The following is a 16,580-nucleotide window of genomic DNA, read 5'->3' as shown; positions in this document are numbered from 1 at the left end:
AATAAAAGTTAATGCTTTCCTTACCTCAGAAGACTCTGTAAATATCAGTTAGCAGTAGAAGGTCAAGATTATTAGAGAAAGTGATAGTTGGTGTCAAATTAGAGATATGGGTGCTGTCATTCAGATTGTTGGCGGTGTCAACCTAAAGAGATTTCATTCCTCAGCATGTAAGTTAATCTGCATCCTCAACTTGCTGAATAACCTCAGCATAGAGCAGTCAGCTATTCTTCAGTTAGTTCAGCAAGGTGTCTGACCACAAAGCTGTGGGGATGCATTAAAAACAAAGACAGAAATGGCTGGGCTGGGAAAACTCAGCAAGTCTGGCAGCACCTATGGAGAGAAAGCAGAGTTAAAGTTTCGTATGCAGTGATGTTTCTTCGGAACACCAGTCTGATCTCAAATGCCAGTTTTCAGAAACAAATGTTGGAATCTGAAATGAAAACAGAAAAGCAAGAACTGCTCAACAGCTCTAAGAGGATCGAGAGAGAGCGAAACAGAGTTCATATTTCAGATTAGAGACTTTTAAAAAATTCATTCATGGCCCATCCCCAGTTGCCCAGATGGCAGTAAAGAGTCAACCACATTGCTGTCAATCTGGAGTGACATGTAGGCCAGACCAGGTGAGGATGACAGATTTCCTTCCCAGAAGGGTATGAGTGAATCAAATAGGTTGTTCCTGATAATCGATAATGGTTTCATAGTCATCAGTAGACCCTTAATTCCAGATCCTTTATTGAGCTCAAATTCCATCATCTGCCATAGCAGGGCTTGAACCCAGTTCCTTGGAATATTAGCTGAGTTCCTAGATTAACAATCCAGTGAGAATACCACAAGGCCATTATCACCCTGCTACTGCTGCTGAAAGCTCATTATCCTGAAATGTGTATTTCTCTCTCCTCAATAATTGCTGACATAACCTCCTTAAGGCATTTTTTGACAGACTCAAAGATTACTTGTGGCTTTGCTGCCTTTGTTGCATTCAGATTGAGAAAATTTGCAAGACCGGAGAGATGAGAAGCTTCAGATTGATATCTGATGCAGCATATTGACATCAAGAAGGGTGCTCATCTCAGTATCTGGAATTTATCCAAGCCCTCAAAAGATGATGCATTGCTGGAAAAGCGCAGCAGGTCAGGCAGCATCCAAGGAGCAGGAGAGGGCGGTGCTGAATCTGGGGGATGGGACTAGACAAGGTGGGGGGAGGGAAAATGAGGAAACTGGAGAAACCTGAGTTCATCCCTTGTGGTTGGAAGGTTCCTAGGCGGAAGATAAGGCGCTCTTCCTCCAGCCGTCGTGTTACCATGGTCTGATGGTGGAGGAGTCCAAGGACCTGCATGTCCTTGGTGGAGTGGGAGGGGGAGTTGAAGTGTTGAGAAGAACTTCTGGGCAGAGGAGATGACCTGGGATGTGCAGTGAGAGAGGGACTCACTGAAATCCTTGTAGAGGGAGGAAGAGAGCCTCTTACAAGGATGCCTTCCTTGAAGAAGGTTTCAATAATATATTCAAGACAAGGTTTGGTGGCACAGTGATTATGTTCCTACCTCTGGGTCAAAGTCCCACACCAGAACTTTTTGGTCATGATAGGTGTGTTCACACTGTGGCCAACCAGATTAATTGTTAACCTGCAAGTCCTCGCAATGTGGCAGATGGTAAGAGTGGCACAATCTTCTGGTCAGCCACTGTGCAGAAGGGAATGGCAAACCACTGCAGGGATTGGCCCAGATAAACATTAATAGGCCAGATCAATTACGTTAATTGATTGCCCATCTTTTGTCACTGCATGGAAGGGGTTGCTGCTGTATCCACAGCCAAGCGAATGTCTTGACAATGGGATTGCAGTGGGTACCCATGTAGACATATCTTCCAGGCATTTCACCAGCTCCCCATCTTCTACACCACCACCAGGCGACTGGTAAAATTTCAGCCAAATTTCACGATAGTGACCTTACATCAGAACTGAAAGTACAGAGAGTTGTAACAGTGTATGAGCATTGTAGGGAAAGACTGCAAGGGGAGGAATGAAGGCAGAGAAAAGTCAGTGATAAAATGCAAGGCAGGAAACATAAAATGGCAAACAGGAAGGAAGTGCAGGGCAAAAAGAGATCGTAATTGACAGCATTGAGAATGAAACAATGACAGTGCCAACCATTTTGTTTTGAATTTCTTCTTCTTTCCTCACTAAGACAAGCCTGTCAATTTGTTTCTTCTTGTCCTCATTTTCTCTGCCTTGTTTAAAAACTCTTAAACAAAAACAGAAATTACTGGAAAAGCTCCGCAGGTCTGGCAGCATCTGCGAAGAGAAATCAGAGTTAACGTGATACTTCCTCAGACTTCTGAGCTCTGATGAAGGGTCACTCAAACCCGAAACGTTCACTCTGATTTCTCTCCACAGTTGCTGCCAGACCTGCTGAGTTTTTCCCAGCAATTTCTGTTTTTGTTTCTGATTCACAGCATCTGTAGTTCTTTACGTTTAAAAATTCTTATGTCTCTAAGCATCCCCAATTCTGAAAAAAAGAGTTATTGATCTAAAATATTAATTCTGTTGCTCTCTTTTTAGCTGCTAGGTATTTCCAAATGTTTTCATTCGGATTGATATATAACTGCCTTTGCAATCCCACACCCTATTCCTAGAATGATGCTGATGGATTTGGAAAAGAGGTTTCAGGAGCATGCTCCATGGTCTAGAATATTGACATTTCAGAGCTGAATGGGAAATGTTGACTGAGCGATGGTACAGTGAAACACCAAAGACCAGGGGGGAAAATAAAGTTTGCGTGCTTGCCACGACAGCATTGTTAACATGTCGCTGAACAAAACCACAGAGCGGTTGTCAGGTTTCTGCTGACTGTGTTCCCATCACCTTCTCAATGAGACCTTGCATTAATTTTCACTCTTCATAGTTTTCTGTTATTGACTGCAGGGTGGTAGTGAAGCATCTCCGTGGTCTTTGGAGTCAGGACAAAGGGCAACTTGAAAGGCCTCTCAGGACAACTGGAGAAAACAATGGGTTCTTACTGCAGTGGAACGCTGGCTGTCAACAGAAAGGACAGCAACTGAGCCACTTGTCTGAAGTACTCCTGAAAAAAAACACAAAGACTTGTTTGGCTGATTCAGAAGAGTTGGCCTCTTAGCTGATGTGGCACCGCCCATGAAAGTGGCTCTTGGTAATAAGCTGCAGGATTGCAAAGTGACTGATGTATTTTTACAGATTGCTCTATTTTGGACTGACGCAGTGGCAATACCTATCTGTAAGCGCTGATGTTGATGAGTTGACGCCTGGCTTGTGCCCGGGGCATTGACCCAATTGCCTGCATTTATGTCTGGGGAGGAATTGATCAAAGTGAGTATTCCTATCACTGGAATATCTCCACAGCAAGCTGACGTCAAAAAACAACATTGAGAGGTGCAGGGCTTTATAAGAGCCGAGAGCTGCTCGTCAGCAATAAGAAACAAAGACAAAAGAGGCAAAAACCAACACACTGTCGAGGGAGAACAGCCATCTGCAGGACTTTCCGAATCCCCAGTGATCCCATTAGCAGGGATAGAATAGCCGAAGCACTTGAACTATTTCAAGTAAGTAAACTTCTAACTTTCTAATCAAAATTGTTCCCTATTTCAACCTCAACTCGAACCCTTAATCTGGAGGTTTTCTCTCCTTAAGGGGGGGTTGAATGAATATAGTTTTCCATCACTTTTCCTTTTAAAGAGGTAACCCTGCCTTTATATTACAAGTGTGACAATAATTAGTTAAGTTCACCTGTAAATGTCTTTGAATTTGTTTACCGAAAAGTTAGTTTTAATTATAATGGTTGGTTTTGTGTTCAATGGAATGTTTTCTGTTTTGCAAATCTGACCATTATTGTGGGATCAGGGGGATTGTTTTGCATTCGGAGCAATTGATGCAAAAACACAAGGGGTGGGGGGTTGGGAGTGAGGTCAGAGTGGGTGCTGAACCCTCTGGTTAATCGGTGCCTCGGTTACTTAAAACCGTCACGGAATCGTTGCAGCAGATTGAAGTGTGAAAAAGGTACAAGTTTGTCTTTGTGTTGGTTTGCAGGTACAAAGCAGTCATGCCCTGTCTGAAACTCTGCACCTTCCTGCTTATAGCCACGCTGTCCCTGAGCGCTTTGGACGGATTCCAAGCTGCCCCGAGTAGGTCTGTGTGAGAATCAGTTTCCTTCTAAAAAACCTTCTTTGCCAGTTTCGTTTTTGTTTTGTCGACTGAGTGAAGTTTTGATCTGTGATGTTCCATCGGAACCGCTACACTGTACTTCGTAATGTGCGACTGATTGCCTCAAATTTCTCTTGTAATGCATAAATTTGAGATTGATCATTTTCTCGTTAGTAATTCAACTTACCACGACAATAAAGAGGATGTAGGAATTTGATAGCGAGGAAACTTTATTCAGTTAAACCACTCGAGGTCAAAAGTTTGGGAAAACATGGTGTTATAGATTTTTTTGTTTGGACATGCTGTTACACATCTCTGGAGCAACTCAGACCTCCTGGTTCAGAGGTAGGGACACTACCACTGTGCCACAAGAGACCAGCATGGTGTTATAATGTTGGTACGGTACAGCTGTTTATATGTTATCTTTTAACTGTTGCAGCACAGGCTCCAACGCTCTTTCACAATGTAGTATGAGACCAACAACAGGATCCTTTGTAGAGCATATGAATTTGTCATTAGGAAGAATTGGTGCAATTAATTTTGTTGCAACCTTTGAGTTCTGGGACAGTTTTAAATCCTTTCAGCATCTGCCTCATTGTTAATTATGAGAAAGTGAGGACTGCAGATGTTGGAGATCAGAGGGGAGTGTGGTGCTGGAAAAGCACAGCAGGTCAGGAGCAGGACAATTCTCCTGCTGCTCGGATGCTGCCTGACCTATTGTGCTTTTCCAGCACCACGCTCTCAACTCATTGTTAATTATGCCAGTCTGGCTCAATTTGGAGAGTATTAAAGTAGTCTTAATGTTTACTCCAGCCAGTTCAGTCCCTAACCTAGGCTGACACTCCTGTGCACGAATTGAGGGAGTGCTTGACACCTCATCAGAGCCAATTTGGTCCATTCTTCAAATGAGCAACTCACCTAGAGTCACTACCCCAGTAGCCTTCTCCTTGTAATGCTGCACTTTCCTGATCATTGTCTATCTCTCCTTTTGAAAGGATCAATTAAAGTACAGAAGGAGACATAAGGACACATGGTCAGACACTTGCTTAGAGAAGTAGTTTTTAAGAGACATCTTAGAGGGAGAAAGGGAGGCAGAAAGGAGAGACATTCCAGAACTTACAGGCATATCAGCAAAAGACATTAGTATCAATGGTGAAGACATTCAAATCAGAGAAGTGCAAAATGCAAGAAATAAAGGGACAAGAGAACATAAGTAAAGTTTGTAGAATTTTATAGGAGTAGACCACATTAATCCATTATCTGAATAAATAGCCCCTGGGTCTTGATTACACATTGAAGTGGTTGGAGCTTAGGTGATGCAACACATCTGCAGTTTTGTTTTTCTTTAGTTACGTGTGCTCATTCAATTCACTCATTAGATGGGAAATCAGAATGGGCAGCATTGAAAGAAAAAAAACATGCGTTTTTATAGCACCGATCAGTACTTCAAAGCAAACAAAGTGTTCCAAAATTAAACAGCCCATTTACAACCAGAAAATGTCCTACATTCAGCAATGAAATAGCTGACCAGGTAACCTACTATAGTTCATTGTCACATTTGGACAGAGTGCACACTGGTGAAGCGCTATGAGATATTGTGGTATGTTAAAGTTGCTCGTATAAATGCATGCTGTTCTAATGCTATTGCACGGCCTTATTCAATTTAAGCATTTGTCCAAAGAAATGAAACAGGGACAGTTTTAAATCCTTGCAGAGTCTGCCTCCTTTTTAATTAGGAGAAAGTGAGGACTGCAGATGCTGGAGATCAAAGTCAAGAGTGTGGTGCTGGAAAAGCACAGCAGGTTAGGGAGCATCCGAGGAGCAGGACAATTCTCCTGCTGCTCGGATGCTGTCTGACCTGCTGTGCTTTTCCAGCACCAAGCTCTCGACTCATTGTTAATTATGCCAGTCTTGCTCAATTTGGAGAGTAGTAAAGTAGTTTTAATGTTTACTCCAGCCAGTTCAGTCCCTAACCTAGGCTGGCACTCCTGTGGACAAATTAAGGGAGTGCTTGACACCTCATTCGAGCCCATTTGGTCCATTCTTCAGATGAGCAACTCACCCAGTGTCACTACCTGAAAGTACAGGATATACCTTAAGTTCATGCACATTATTGAAAAACCAGGTCCTAGCACAGGCCATACTTGTAGGTAACGCATAAGAACTCAAACGTCACTGAATATGTTCATCTAAGTAGAAGAAATCGCCAGTGACAGAAGTTGGATGGGTCAATAGGTCAGTCATCATTGAATTTAATTGAGTAATTCTATCAGGAGTCAAGGATAAATTTGTGGTGAGTCAGAATGGGGAGATTACTTTGCAACCTGTCTACTTTTTTCTGCTCTGCAATTGCACTTAACAGGATGAAGTGTCTTCTAAAAATGTTTGGAGCTGATGAAAAGATATTGAATGTGCTGTTGCAAATTTTTAGTTCCATTCAATGATAGTGAGAAACTTTCTTAATTTAGTCCAGTGTGTGATCACAATGCTTTGTATGGTGCTGAACAACCTGGTGACATAAAAATTGACATTGGTGTGTCACACTGTTCAAGTTTAAGAACAACTAGTAAGCCGATAATGCTTTTAACACAGTGGAATATCACAAGGCACTTTGCAGGAGCATAGTTAGGGAAAAATTGACCCTGATTCAAAGAAGGTGATGTTAGAATAGGTGATCAAATGCTATTAAGCAGAACATTAAGAGAGGGGAAAGAGACTCAACGGGCCAGAAATGGATGAACACTGAGTTCTCAGAGGAGCCTTAGAGTTGAAACAAACGTTACAGAGAAATTTGGAGTGGTGTAGTCATGAAAGAACTTGAACATGACCAAGGTAAGAAATTCAAAACTTGAGGTGTCAGTGGACTGAGAACGCAAAGGTGATGGTTAGCAGGGCTGGCTGCAGTGTAGAGGATGGGCTGCTGAGTTATGGTTGAGTTAAACTTTATGATGAGTGGAAGCCAGGCAAGAGAATACTGGATGTAATAAAATAAACCACAAGCCAGATCCCTAAGGACTTGTTAATGCTTTTTCTTACCATTGTTATTGTTTCTCACTAAACCAGATACCCTGCACTTTCTAGAAGCCAAGGTGCTGTGCCCCCTGAGTTTGGCTCCTGGTTGGTTCCAGCAGTGAGGAAGAGGACATTCATGGGCTTATCAGCAGCTTTACCTGAGGAAGATCTTCTCAAAGCAAAAAGGTACTAATGAGCACACATCACCTGAATCAGCTCAAATAGCTGGCTTGATTCCACCATGTAATATTCTGACCACATGATATAATATGGAAAAAGCTGTTTGTTTTGAAAATTCAAGATAGCGAACAGAACATGCAAATCACTTAACATTAGAGAGAAGACAGCTTAATATTTTAGTTGTACACCCATCATCATAACTGAAGACGATGGAAGGTATAGAAACATTTTAGTAAGGTTAAAACAAAGAGAGGGGAGAGAATGTTAACAGTATACTGAACACAATCCTGGTCTCCCTTTTACAAGAAGGTGAAAAAGCATTGAGGTACAGGAAAGGTGATATCAGAACTAAAAAAAAACCTAGAACTTCCTGGAACAAGGAGTCTCAAATGAAGCTTAAAAACTGAATAGAAAAGTTGATTGAAGGGCTCATGCCCGAAACGTCGATTCTCCTGCTCCTCGGATGCTGCATGGCCTGCTGTGCTTTTCCAGCACCACACTCTCAACTCTGATCCCCAGCATCTGCAGTCCTCACTTTCTCTCAGTTGATTGAATAACCTGCTTCTGTGCTTTACTTTCAATGGAGAGAATACTGATCTATAAAGTCAAAACAATTGAGGAAGCCAATATGATGTTCAATCATTATTGTATTTGATCAATTCTCAGGGGGATTGGTTAGCTATGATGACTGAACAGCTAAACATAGAAACATAGGAGGAGGAGTAGGCCATTCAACCCCTTAAGTCTGCTTTGTGATTATGACCAATTATCGAGCTCAATACACTATCCTACCCTCCCCCATATTCCATATCCCACAAGAGTTATATCTACCTCTTTCTTAAAAGTACAATGTTTTGTCATCAACTGCCTTCTGTGATAGTGAATTCCATAGGATCAACATTTTCTGGTTGAAGAAACATCTCCTTATCTCAGTCCTAAAAGATTAACACTTTATCCTCAAACTATGCAAAGTGACGCCAACAGTGTAAGCTCAATTTCTGTACTGGTCTGGTTAATACGAAGTGCCTCAACTCAACCTGAGGTATGGTGACTGTCAGCTTAAACTCACCACTAGCTATCTCTGTTCAATAGTAAAACAGCACCAGGGCTGTAGTGATATTCACTTAAGCACTAAATTTATTTCTGACCAGAAAGTAGCGTGTCAAATATCTGCCATTTAAATTTGAGAGATAAAGTGTTTCCATTCTTGAAAATGAAACAGAAACATTTATGTAATTCTGCCTCATCTATCAGAGCTCCTATTTTCTGATTTTCATCATCTAATATTAATATTAATTATCTTTCCAAGGTTACAATGCAAATTCCAAACTTTATTCACAAACAATGATCACACATGAGGATCATGCTGCCAATGTTGGAAATCTGAAATAAGAGCAGAGAATGCTGAAAATACTTAGCAGGTTAGGCAATATCTGAAGAGAAAGAATCAGAGTTAACATTTCAGGATAATGACTTTTTGTCAGCACACAAGAATCAGTTCAGACCTTTAAATTCTACTCCATGAATATAGTGCAAATCCACATAAAAACCCACATTAAAATTTATGGTGAAGGAACTGAATGCTGCTGACTAACAAGATATTAATAGAGATTTGTTCTAACATTGATTCTGTCATTTGCTTATGATATAACACTGAGTACAGTGGGGACAGCAGATTTGTATTTTTAGCTTGGTGCTGTATTTTAATGAGTCAACGATCCGATACTTGAGACAAATTAAGGGACACTGAAGGTATTGACTCTTAGACGTTCATTTCAATGAATGATGATGGTGGTGCATTCCAGTTCACTGAGGGAGTCTACGTTGCTGTGGCAACATGCCCATGCATTGTTGTAGTCCGGAGCTAGGGATAGTAATTTGTAGAGGCTTCAAGTTTCTTCCATCACATGACTGACCAGAAACCTCTGTCACTCTCACCTCCTGCTATTAGCACTTGTTGGAAGGACTTGCAGGGTTGACACTCAACATGTTTGGCAACGTTCTGAATGTACCTTCCTTAGTCCTCAAGTCCTAGGGCAGAATGGAATCCATACCCTGTGGCTCAGAGGTGGGAAGGCTAACCATTGCACTGCAATACTTCATTTTACAGAATATTGGATCACTTTAAAGTCAACTTCTAACTTAAAGCTGTTTTAGTCCTTTCAAATTGTACTACTGACGTGAGAAATGTGCATGGGCTGGACATTCCTAGGAATGGCAGTCTCACACTCCAACCCCTCCATTTTTCACAAAATAAGGGAGCTGCACATTTCTAAGAGGAGACTCCACTCAGGTCTTCCTCAGAACAGTGAAGCCATACTTCAATTCTATCAGTTCTTTTGTCGCAGAGAACTGTCATTGGAAGGCACATCACATCCCAGTTCACAGCAGTCATCTTCGGTATTCTGCAATTTAAAGGTCCTGACAACCATGTTGACAGCCACTGTCAAATCATTAAGTACATCTGAGGGTAGGATACCCAATAGGCAGGGTACCTGGCATCTAGGGTGCCAGTTGGATAGCGTGCTATCTGAGTCAGGGGTAGGGGTCCAGGTGGGTAAGCTGCCAAGTGGGAAGGGGTCCGGGTGCCAAGACAGTTGGATGCAAAGTGGCAAGGTAAGTCTTTAGGGTTGGCTTGGTGGGTGGGAGATACTGGATCCAGCCAGCTTCAGGATCATTGGTGGATAGGGTGACATCGGGTCACATACAGCCGGAGTGGTAAAGGTGGACAGGTTGGGTCCGGTTCAGTCCAGTCCAGCAGGCAGGGATTTGGTGGGAGAAAGTCAGGATCTGGTGGGTGACGGAGATGTATTTGGGAGTGTGCGAGGTAAGTATGGGGTCTGTTGGGATAGCTAGTTCTTCAGGGTTAGACTCATAATGTCTAACTTTTCCTGTGTAACTATTTTGTTTAAGTTTAACCGAACCCTCCAAAGTCTCTGGTTTAAATGGAGACTCTCGGAGGGTTCTAGTTTCCTGGGAGGGTACCTTCAGTGAAAAATCTTCAGTTTCCTGGGAAATTCTTTCAGGGATATGCGATAGTGGGGACTCTGCAGGGTCCCCATGTATAATGCTTATCTACACTGGAATAATGAGTATCCAGGCAATGGAAAATCCTGGCCATGATTTACTTTGTCTAACACTTATCATTGTATCATCCAATCATGAGTGATGACTCCCAGTCTCACTTCCAGGATAGGATTTGAACTTTATACTTTAGGGAGGTGATGTGAGAAAGCATATAAGAAATGTGCTATCGTGGTATAGGGCAGGGTCTGCAATCATGGTGACTATCATATTGCTTTATTGCAAGAAATATTCCATTTCCAAGATTGTCTTTACTGACTCAAAATCAGGAAAGTAAAATATTTCTGAGGAGGTCGATTGTAAAAAGAAACTGTTATCTACTGATGATATGAGGTATTCAATATATGGTTCATTACCAACAATGTTAAAAGAATTGTGAAGCCAGATCAAGAATGCATGCTAAAGGAGGTCATGCCAAACTGTGGTGCTCTGTTGCACCACAGTCTGTAGTCATCACAGAGAAGAGGCATTGGATTGATCCCTCATTTCAAAACCTGATTGATGCATTCAGATTTATAATATAAAAAGCAAATATCTAATTGGCGACTGTATTGTACTGTGAAGATGTACAGAAAAGCTAAATTCAATTCAGATAATTATTTAAAACTACATTGTAAAAGAAAACAAAGGCAGAAGGAGCTGCAGATTCAGATTAGCAAAATACATATTTGGGATTTATCTTGGGAAGTTCATAACACAATAGTACTGGATACTCTCAGAGAGATTACAGGAAGCAGAAAAGACTGGGTATGCTTAAGAAGCAATGTCAAAAAGAGGGATACTTGTACCTTTCAAATTAACTGAAATGAAATGAAATGAAATGAAAGGCCTTTAATGCATAATTATCTTGTGATTTGATCATCAAAGGGATATCAGACTGTGATATAGATAACGTGGTGGAAAATGTGTTCATGTCACAGAGCTGCTAATGACTGAAGCCTCTGGCAATTTTGAGTCCAATTATAAATTAATTTTTTGACAAAAAGGACAGTGTCTCATGTGGCAGCAGGGGACTGGTCATTTTAACCCATTTTTGGGCACCTCACAGAGGACAATGTCATGGGGTTTGTAGGAAATGCAACAGACTAGATTTTCATCTGAAGGTACGTGTAGTAGTATTTGTGACAATGGAAGCAATAGTGATTTAAACATTAGTTTTGAAATACCAGCTAGTATTTTAGCATTTAAATCAGTAGGAATAAAATTTATTCTAGAACATCCAAACCAGATCTAACTGCATTGTACTAATTCTTTTACAATGCTCTTATGTTGCCGTAAGTGGACCAACCTAAGCATCAGGCACTGGTTTCCAGGACAGAAACTAAGTGGAAATAATCTCAGCTAATATTGTCTTGGAAGACCTATAGGATTCATTCTAGATTCTTAATATCTTTCATTCTGTATTATTCTCAACAATGTTTCCCCAATGCAACTGTGGTGGTATTTTGTATTACAGCGTGACTTGCCTATTTGATTTATAGTTTCATAGTGCAGAAATACTCGTGTTGCTGGTTGGTTAGTTATCTTTCCAAAGCATTTTCCCTCATAAAAGATCTGTACGCAGGACCAGGAAAGTTGTCTGTATCACAAAACAAAATCAAGAAACATTTTTACTGCTGAAGGATGTTATAGATCAAGAATTCTTTCCCCAGAAGGTTGGGGTAACTGGAGCTTTCACTTAGATTTGTGGGGTCTTTTGTTGTTCGGTCAGGGTTTTAGAGGGAATGGTACAAAGACAAGGAAATGGATGTACAGATCAACCCATGAGTGAACTGAATGACCAAACAGGTTAGAGGAACTGAATGACCTACTCTTTATTCCCAAACATTCAGGTTAAACCAACACCAGTCATTTCTCTAAAGAGAGAAGCCTATGGTTTGCTCGGGCTATGGTGACTACTTAAATTACGCAACAGCTTCAGAATTACGATGAGATTTTTCTCATGGGATTTCTTGAAGAAGCTAAATCTTTTATCTTGCTCCTTTATCCCACAAAATGTGGCAGCCCTAACCAAGTTCTTTTGCTTATTCTCTTTCCTCTTGCAGTATCCGTGTGATGAAGAGGAGGTGCAACACCGCCACTTGTGTGACGCAACGTCTGGCAGACTTCTTGAGTCGATCCAACAACAACTTGGGTGCCTTCTACTTGCCAACAAATGTGGGATCAAACACGTATGGCAAGAGAGATGCAGTGGGGCTGTACAGCAGAGAACTCTACAGTTATCTCCAACGCTAGAGCTCAGAGCAGTCCAGGGCTTTTTTTTCTTAAAATTAGAAGATTATTCCTGTAGCTCCAACATCAGTAGAGGATCATAATGATGTTATAGAAGTTTTAAGCAGTGATACCCTGTTTCACTGTTCCAGCTGTGGAACAACAGTATGGATTTCAGGTTCATTGCTATATGTATGAAGTTTCCTGCATGTTTTTAATTTGAAGAAACCTGCTGGTACTACATGAATTAATTGTAATAACTAAGTTATTTTGAATCTATTAAAGACGAGTATTGAGAATTTTTTTTAAAAGCAGGACAATATTTCAATTTCTGTGGAGATTCCATTGTGAGAAAAGCATCTCATATATGTTTTCTGATAAATGAGGTATCTGATGTGCAGAAATCAATTGTTAGGCTCAGGAATCAACAAGATGAACTACTCCAATACATACAGATTCCATCCATTTAACTGGTGTGACATGTGCTCTCTCTGTCAGATAGCACCATACTTATGCAGGAACAAGGGACCTTGGAACAGGAGTTGATCATTTGCTCTTTCAAACGTGCTCTGCCATTTAAGAGCATGGCGGATTTGGCTGTGGTCTGCCCTACTTTCCTGTCTGCCCCCATAATGCTTAACTCCCTTGTCTGTCAAAAATCCATCAATCTAAGCATTGAAGAAATTCAGTGACTCTGCCCTCCACTGCATGGGAATGAGTACTCCACAGAGTAAAGACTCACAGAGAGAAAGCAATTGTCCTCATCTGCATCTTAAAAGCTCACCTCTTAACCTTAAACTGTGTCCTCTACGTCTAGAGCTCCCCAGTATCTACCCTGTCAAGTCTTCCGAAGATCATAATTAAAAAAAATCAAAGAACTGCAGATGCAATTGTGAGTGGGGGCTGCGTTGACTGGAACAAGGAATGTTCCACGTAATGGAGTCATGTCATCACATGGGATTAAGAATCTAAATCTGGAATTAAGAGTCAAAATGATGACCATGAATCCATTGCCGATTGTCAGAAAAAAGCATCTGGTTTACTAATGTCCTTCGGGGAAGGGAATCTGGTATCCTATTTGGTCTAGACATGCAGGAGGCTGGAAGAACACAGCAAGCAAGGCAGCATCAGGAGGTGGAGAACACAACGTTTCAGGTGTGGGTGGGGTATGAGTGTAAAGGGAGCTACAGATAAAGGGGGTGGAAGGGGCAGGGTGGTTAGGTGGGGAAAGATGAATGCAGGTAGAGGGTACGACCTGGTTGGTCGATGGGAGGAATGAATCCAGTTGGTGGCTGGACGGAAGAGTCAATGAGAGGAATGGAAGGGAGGGGGAGGGACTGGGAAGGGAGTTGGGGGATGGGAAGGGAGGTTATTTGAAATTGGAGAGCACAATATTGAGTCCTCCAGGCTGTAGGCTGCCCAGGTGGAAGATGAGATGTTGTTCCATTAATTTGCAGTCTGATTCATTGTGGCAATGGAGGAGGCCAAGGGTGGTCATGTCAGAAAGGGAATGAGAAAGGGAATTGAAATGGGTGGTGACTGGGAGGTCCGGTTGGCCCCTCCAGGCCCAGCTGAGATGCTCAGTGAAACGTTCCCTTAGTTTACATTTGGTCTCCCTGATGTAGAGACACAACATCAGGAACACCGGATACAGTAAACTGGGTTGGAGGAGAGGCAGGTGAACCTCTGTCTCACCTGAAAGGACTGTTTGGGCCCTGGATGGAGGTGAGGAAGGAAGTGTGGCAGCAGGTTTTGCGTCTTTTCTGGTTGCGGGGGAAGATACCTGGGGGTTCGGAAGGGTTTGTGTGGACAGTGGTGCAAACCAAGGACTGTCGAAGGGAACAGTCCTTGCGGAAGGCAGAGAAGGGTGGGGAGGGGAAGATGTTTTTGGTGGTCCGGTCTAGTTGGAGTTGACAGAAGTGTTTAAGAATGATGCATTGGATCTGGAGACTGGTGGGGTGATAGGTGAGGACAAGGAGGACCATGACTTTATTGCGTTTATGGGGGCTGGATTTAGAGCAGTGGAATGGGGAATGGAGGTGGTGCATTGAAGGGCTAACTGGATGATAAAGGGAGGAAAAGCACGTTGTTGGAAATAGGTGGACATCTGGGATGCACGCGAGTGGAATGTCTCCTTGTTCGAGCAGATGCAGCGGAGGCAGAGAAATTGGAAGAATGGGATGGAGTTCTTGCAAGATACTGGGTGGGAGGAGGTGTAGCCCAGGGAGTTATGGGAGTCTGTGGGTTTATAGTAAACGTCCGTGTGGAGACTGTCACCGATGTAAATGGAGAAGTCAAGAAAAGGGATGGAGGTGTCTGAGATGGACCAAGTGAATTTGACCTCCCAGCCCATTTTAATTCCCCATCCCACATGACCATCCTTGGCATCCTCCATTGCCAAAATGAGTCAGACCGCAAATTGGAGGAACAACATCTCATCTTTCAGGCTTTCAGGGAGCTAGGTTGGAAGCTCAGAGTTAGAACAAACAGAGTTGTTGTCTCTGATTTGTTACTCGTGCCACGTGATAGAGAGTCGAGGAATAGGGAGAGAGAACAGTTAAATGCGTGGCTACAGGGATGGTGCAGGAGGGAGGGATTCCGGTATCTGGATAACTGGGGAAGGTGGGACCTCTATAAACAGGGTGGTCTACACCTGAACCTGAGGGGCACCAGTATCCTTGGCGGGAGGTTTGCTAGTGCTCTTGGGGGGGGTTTAAACTAACTCTGCAGGGGCATGGGAACCCAGACTGTAGCTTTAGGGTGCAAGACATGGAGTGTAGGGAGGTTAGGAACATGGCACCAATCTCAAAGGAGGGTGCCTGTAAACAGGAAAGTGGCTTGAAGTGTATATACTTCAATGCAAGAAGTATACGAAATAAGGTAGGTGAACTTGCAGCGTGGGTTGGTACCTGGGACTTCGATGTTGTGGCTATTACGGAGACATGGATAGAACAGGGACAGGATTGGCTGTTGCAGGTCCCAGCGTTTAAATGTTTTAGTAGGGTCAGAGGTGAGGGTAAAAGAGGGGGAGGTGTGGCATTGCTTGTCAAAGATAGTATTACAGCGGTGGAAAGGACGATGGATGAAGACTCACCATCTGAGGTAGTTTGGGCTGAGGTTAGGAATAGGAAAGGTGAGGTCACCCTGTAAGGAGTCTTTTACAGGCCTCCTAATAGTCCTAGAATCATTGAAGAAAGGATAGGGAAGGTGATTCAGGAGATGAGCGACAGTAATAGGGTGGTTGTTATGGGGGACTTTAACTTTCCTGATATTGATTGGGAAAGCTATAGCTCAAGTTCGTTAGATGGGTCAGTGTTTGTTCAATGTGTGCAGGAGAGTTTCCTGACACAATATGTAGACAGGCCAACAAGAGGTGAGGCCATACTGGATTTGGTTCTGGGTAACGAACCAGGCCAGGTGTTAGAATTAAAGGTAGGTGAGCACTTTGGGGATAGTGACCATAATTCGGTGATTTTTACACTCATGATGGAGAGGGATAAGTGTGTACTACAAGGCAAGAGTTATAGCTGGGGTCAGGGAAATTATGATGCGGTGAGCCATGACTTAGGATGTGTGGCTTGGAAAAGTAGACTCCAAGGCAAGAGTGTAAATGATATGTGGAACTTGTCCAAGGGGCAACTATTGAGTGTCCTTGATAATTATGTACCTGTCAGGCAGGAAGGAAAGGGTCGTGCGAGGGAGCCGTGGTTTAATAAGGAATTGGAATCCCTTGTTAAATGGAAGAGGGCGGCCTATCTCAAGATGAGACGTGAAGGTTCAATTGGGGCGATTGAGAGTTATAGGGTAGCCAGGAAAGACCTGAAGAGAGAGCTAAGAGCAGCAAGGAGGGGACATGAAAGGTCCTTAGTAGATAGGATTAGGGAAAACCCTAAGGCTTTCTATAGGTATGTGAGGAATAAAA

The 16,580-nt window shown here is 42.6% G+C and overlaps 1 protein-coding gene across 2 annotated transcripts; it reads left to right on the top strand.

The window, feature by feature from the left end:
* The first annotated feature begins 3,204 nt into the window (after nt 1–3,204).
* Nucleotides 3,205–12,943, top strand: LOC122561490 (islet amyloid polypeptide). 2 transcript variants are annotated; one of them, XM_043713237.1, is made up of 4 exons: nt 3,205–3,573; nt 4,058–4,156; nt 7,253–7,369; nt 12,493–12,943. In XM_043713237.1, the coding sequence occupies exons 2-4, from the start codon at nt 4,071–4,073 to the stop codon at nt 12,680–12,682; spliced, it is 393 nt and encodes a 130-aa protein (XP_043569172.1). In that variant the 5' UTR covers nt 3,205–3,573; nt 4,058–4,070; the 3' UTR covers nt 12,683–12,943. The 2 variants fall into 2 exon arrangements, with proteins under 2 accessions (XP_043569172.1, XP_043569171.1); XM_043713236.1 differs by having other exon boundaries at nt 7,235–7,369.
* Nucleotides 12,944–16,580: the final 3,637 nt, after the last annotated feature.

Source organism: Chiloscyllium plagiosum, chromosome 23 (genome assembly GCF_004010195.1).
Source record: "Chiloscyllium plagiosum isolate BGI_BamShark_2017 chromosome 23, ASM401019v2, whole genome shotgun sequence".
NCBI lineage: Eukaryota > Metazoa > Chordata > Chondrichthyes > Orectolobiformes > Hemiscylliidae > Chiloscyllium > Chiloscyllium plagiosum.
Note: the sequence above shows the minus strand (reverse complement) of the source record. Positions and strands in the feature narration are given on the sequence as shown.

Bases quoted from the DNA above. Each gene is read 5' to 3' on its own strand.
- LOC122561490 (XM_043713236.1), top strand. From the start codon at position 4,071: ATGCCCTGTCTGAAACTCTGCACCTTCCTGCTTATAGCCACGCTGTCC. The intron at 4,157-7,234 runs GTCTGTGTGAGA...TCACTAAACCAG, and splicing joins TTCCAAGCTGCCCCGAGTAG to ATACCCTGCACTTTCTAGAA. The intron at 7,370-12,492 runs GTACTAATGAGC...TTCCTCTTGCAG, and splicing joins GATCTTCTCAAAGCAAAAAG to TATCCGTGTGATGAAGAGGA.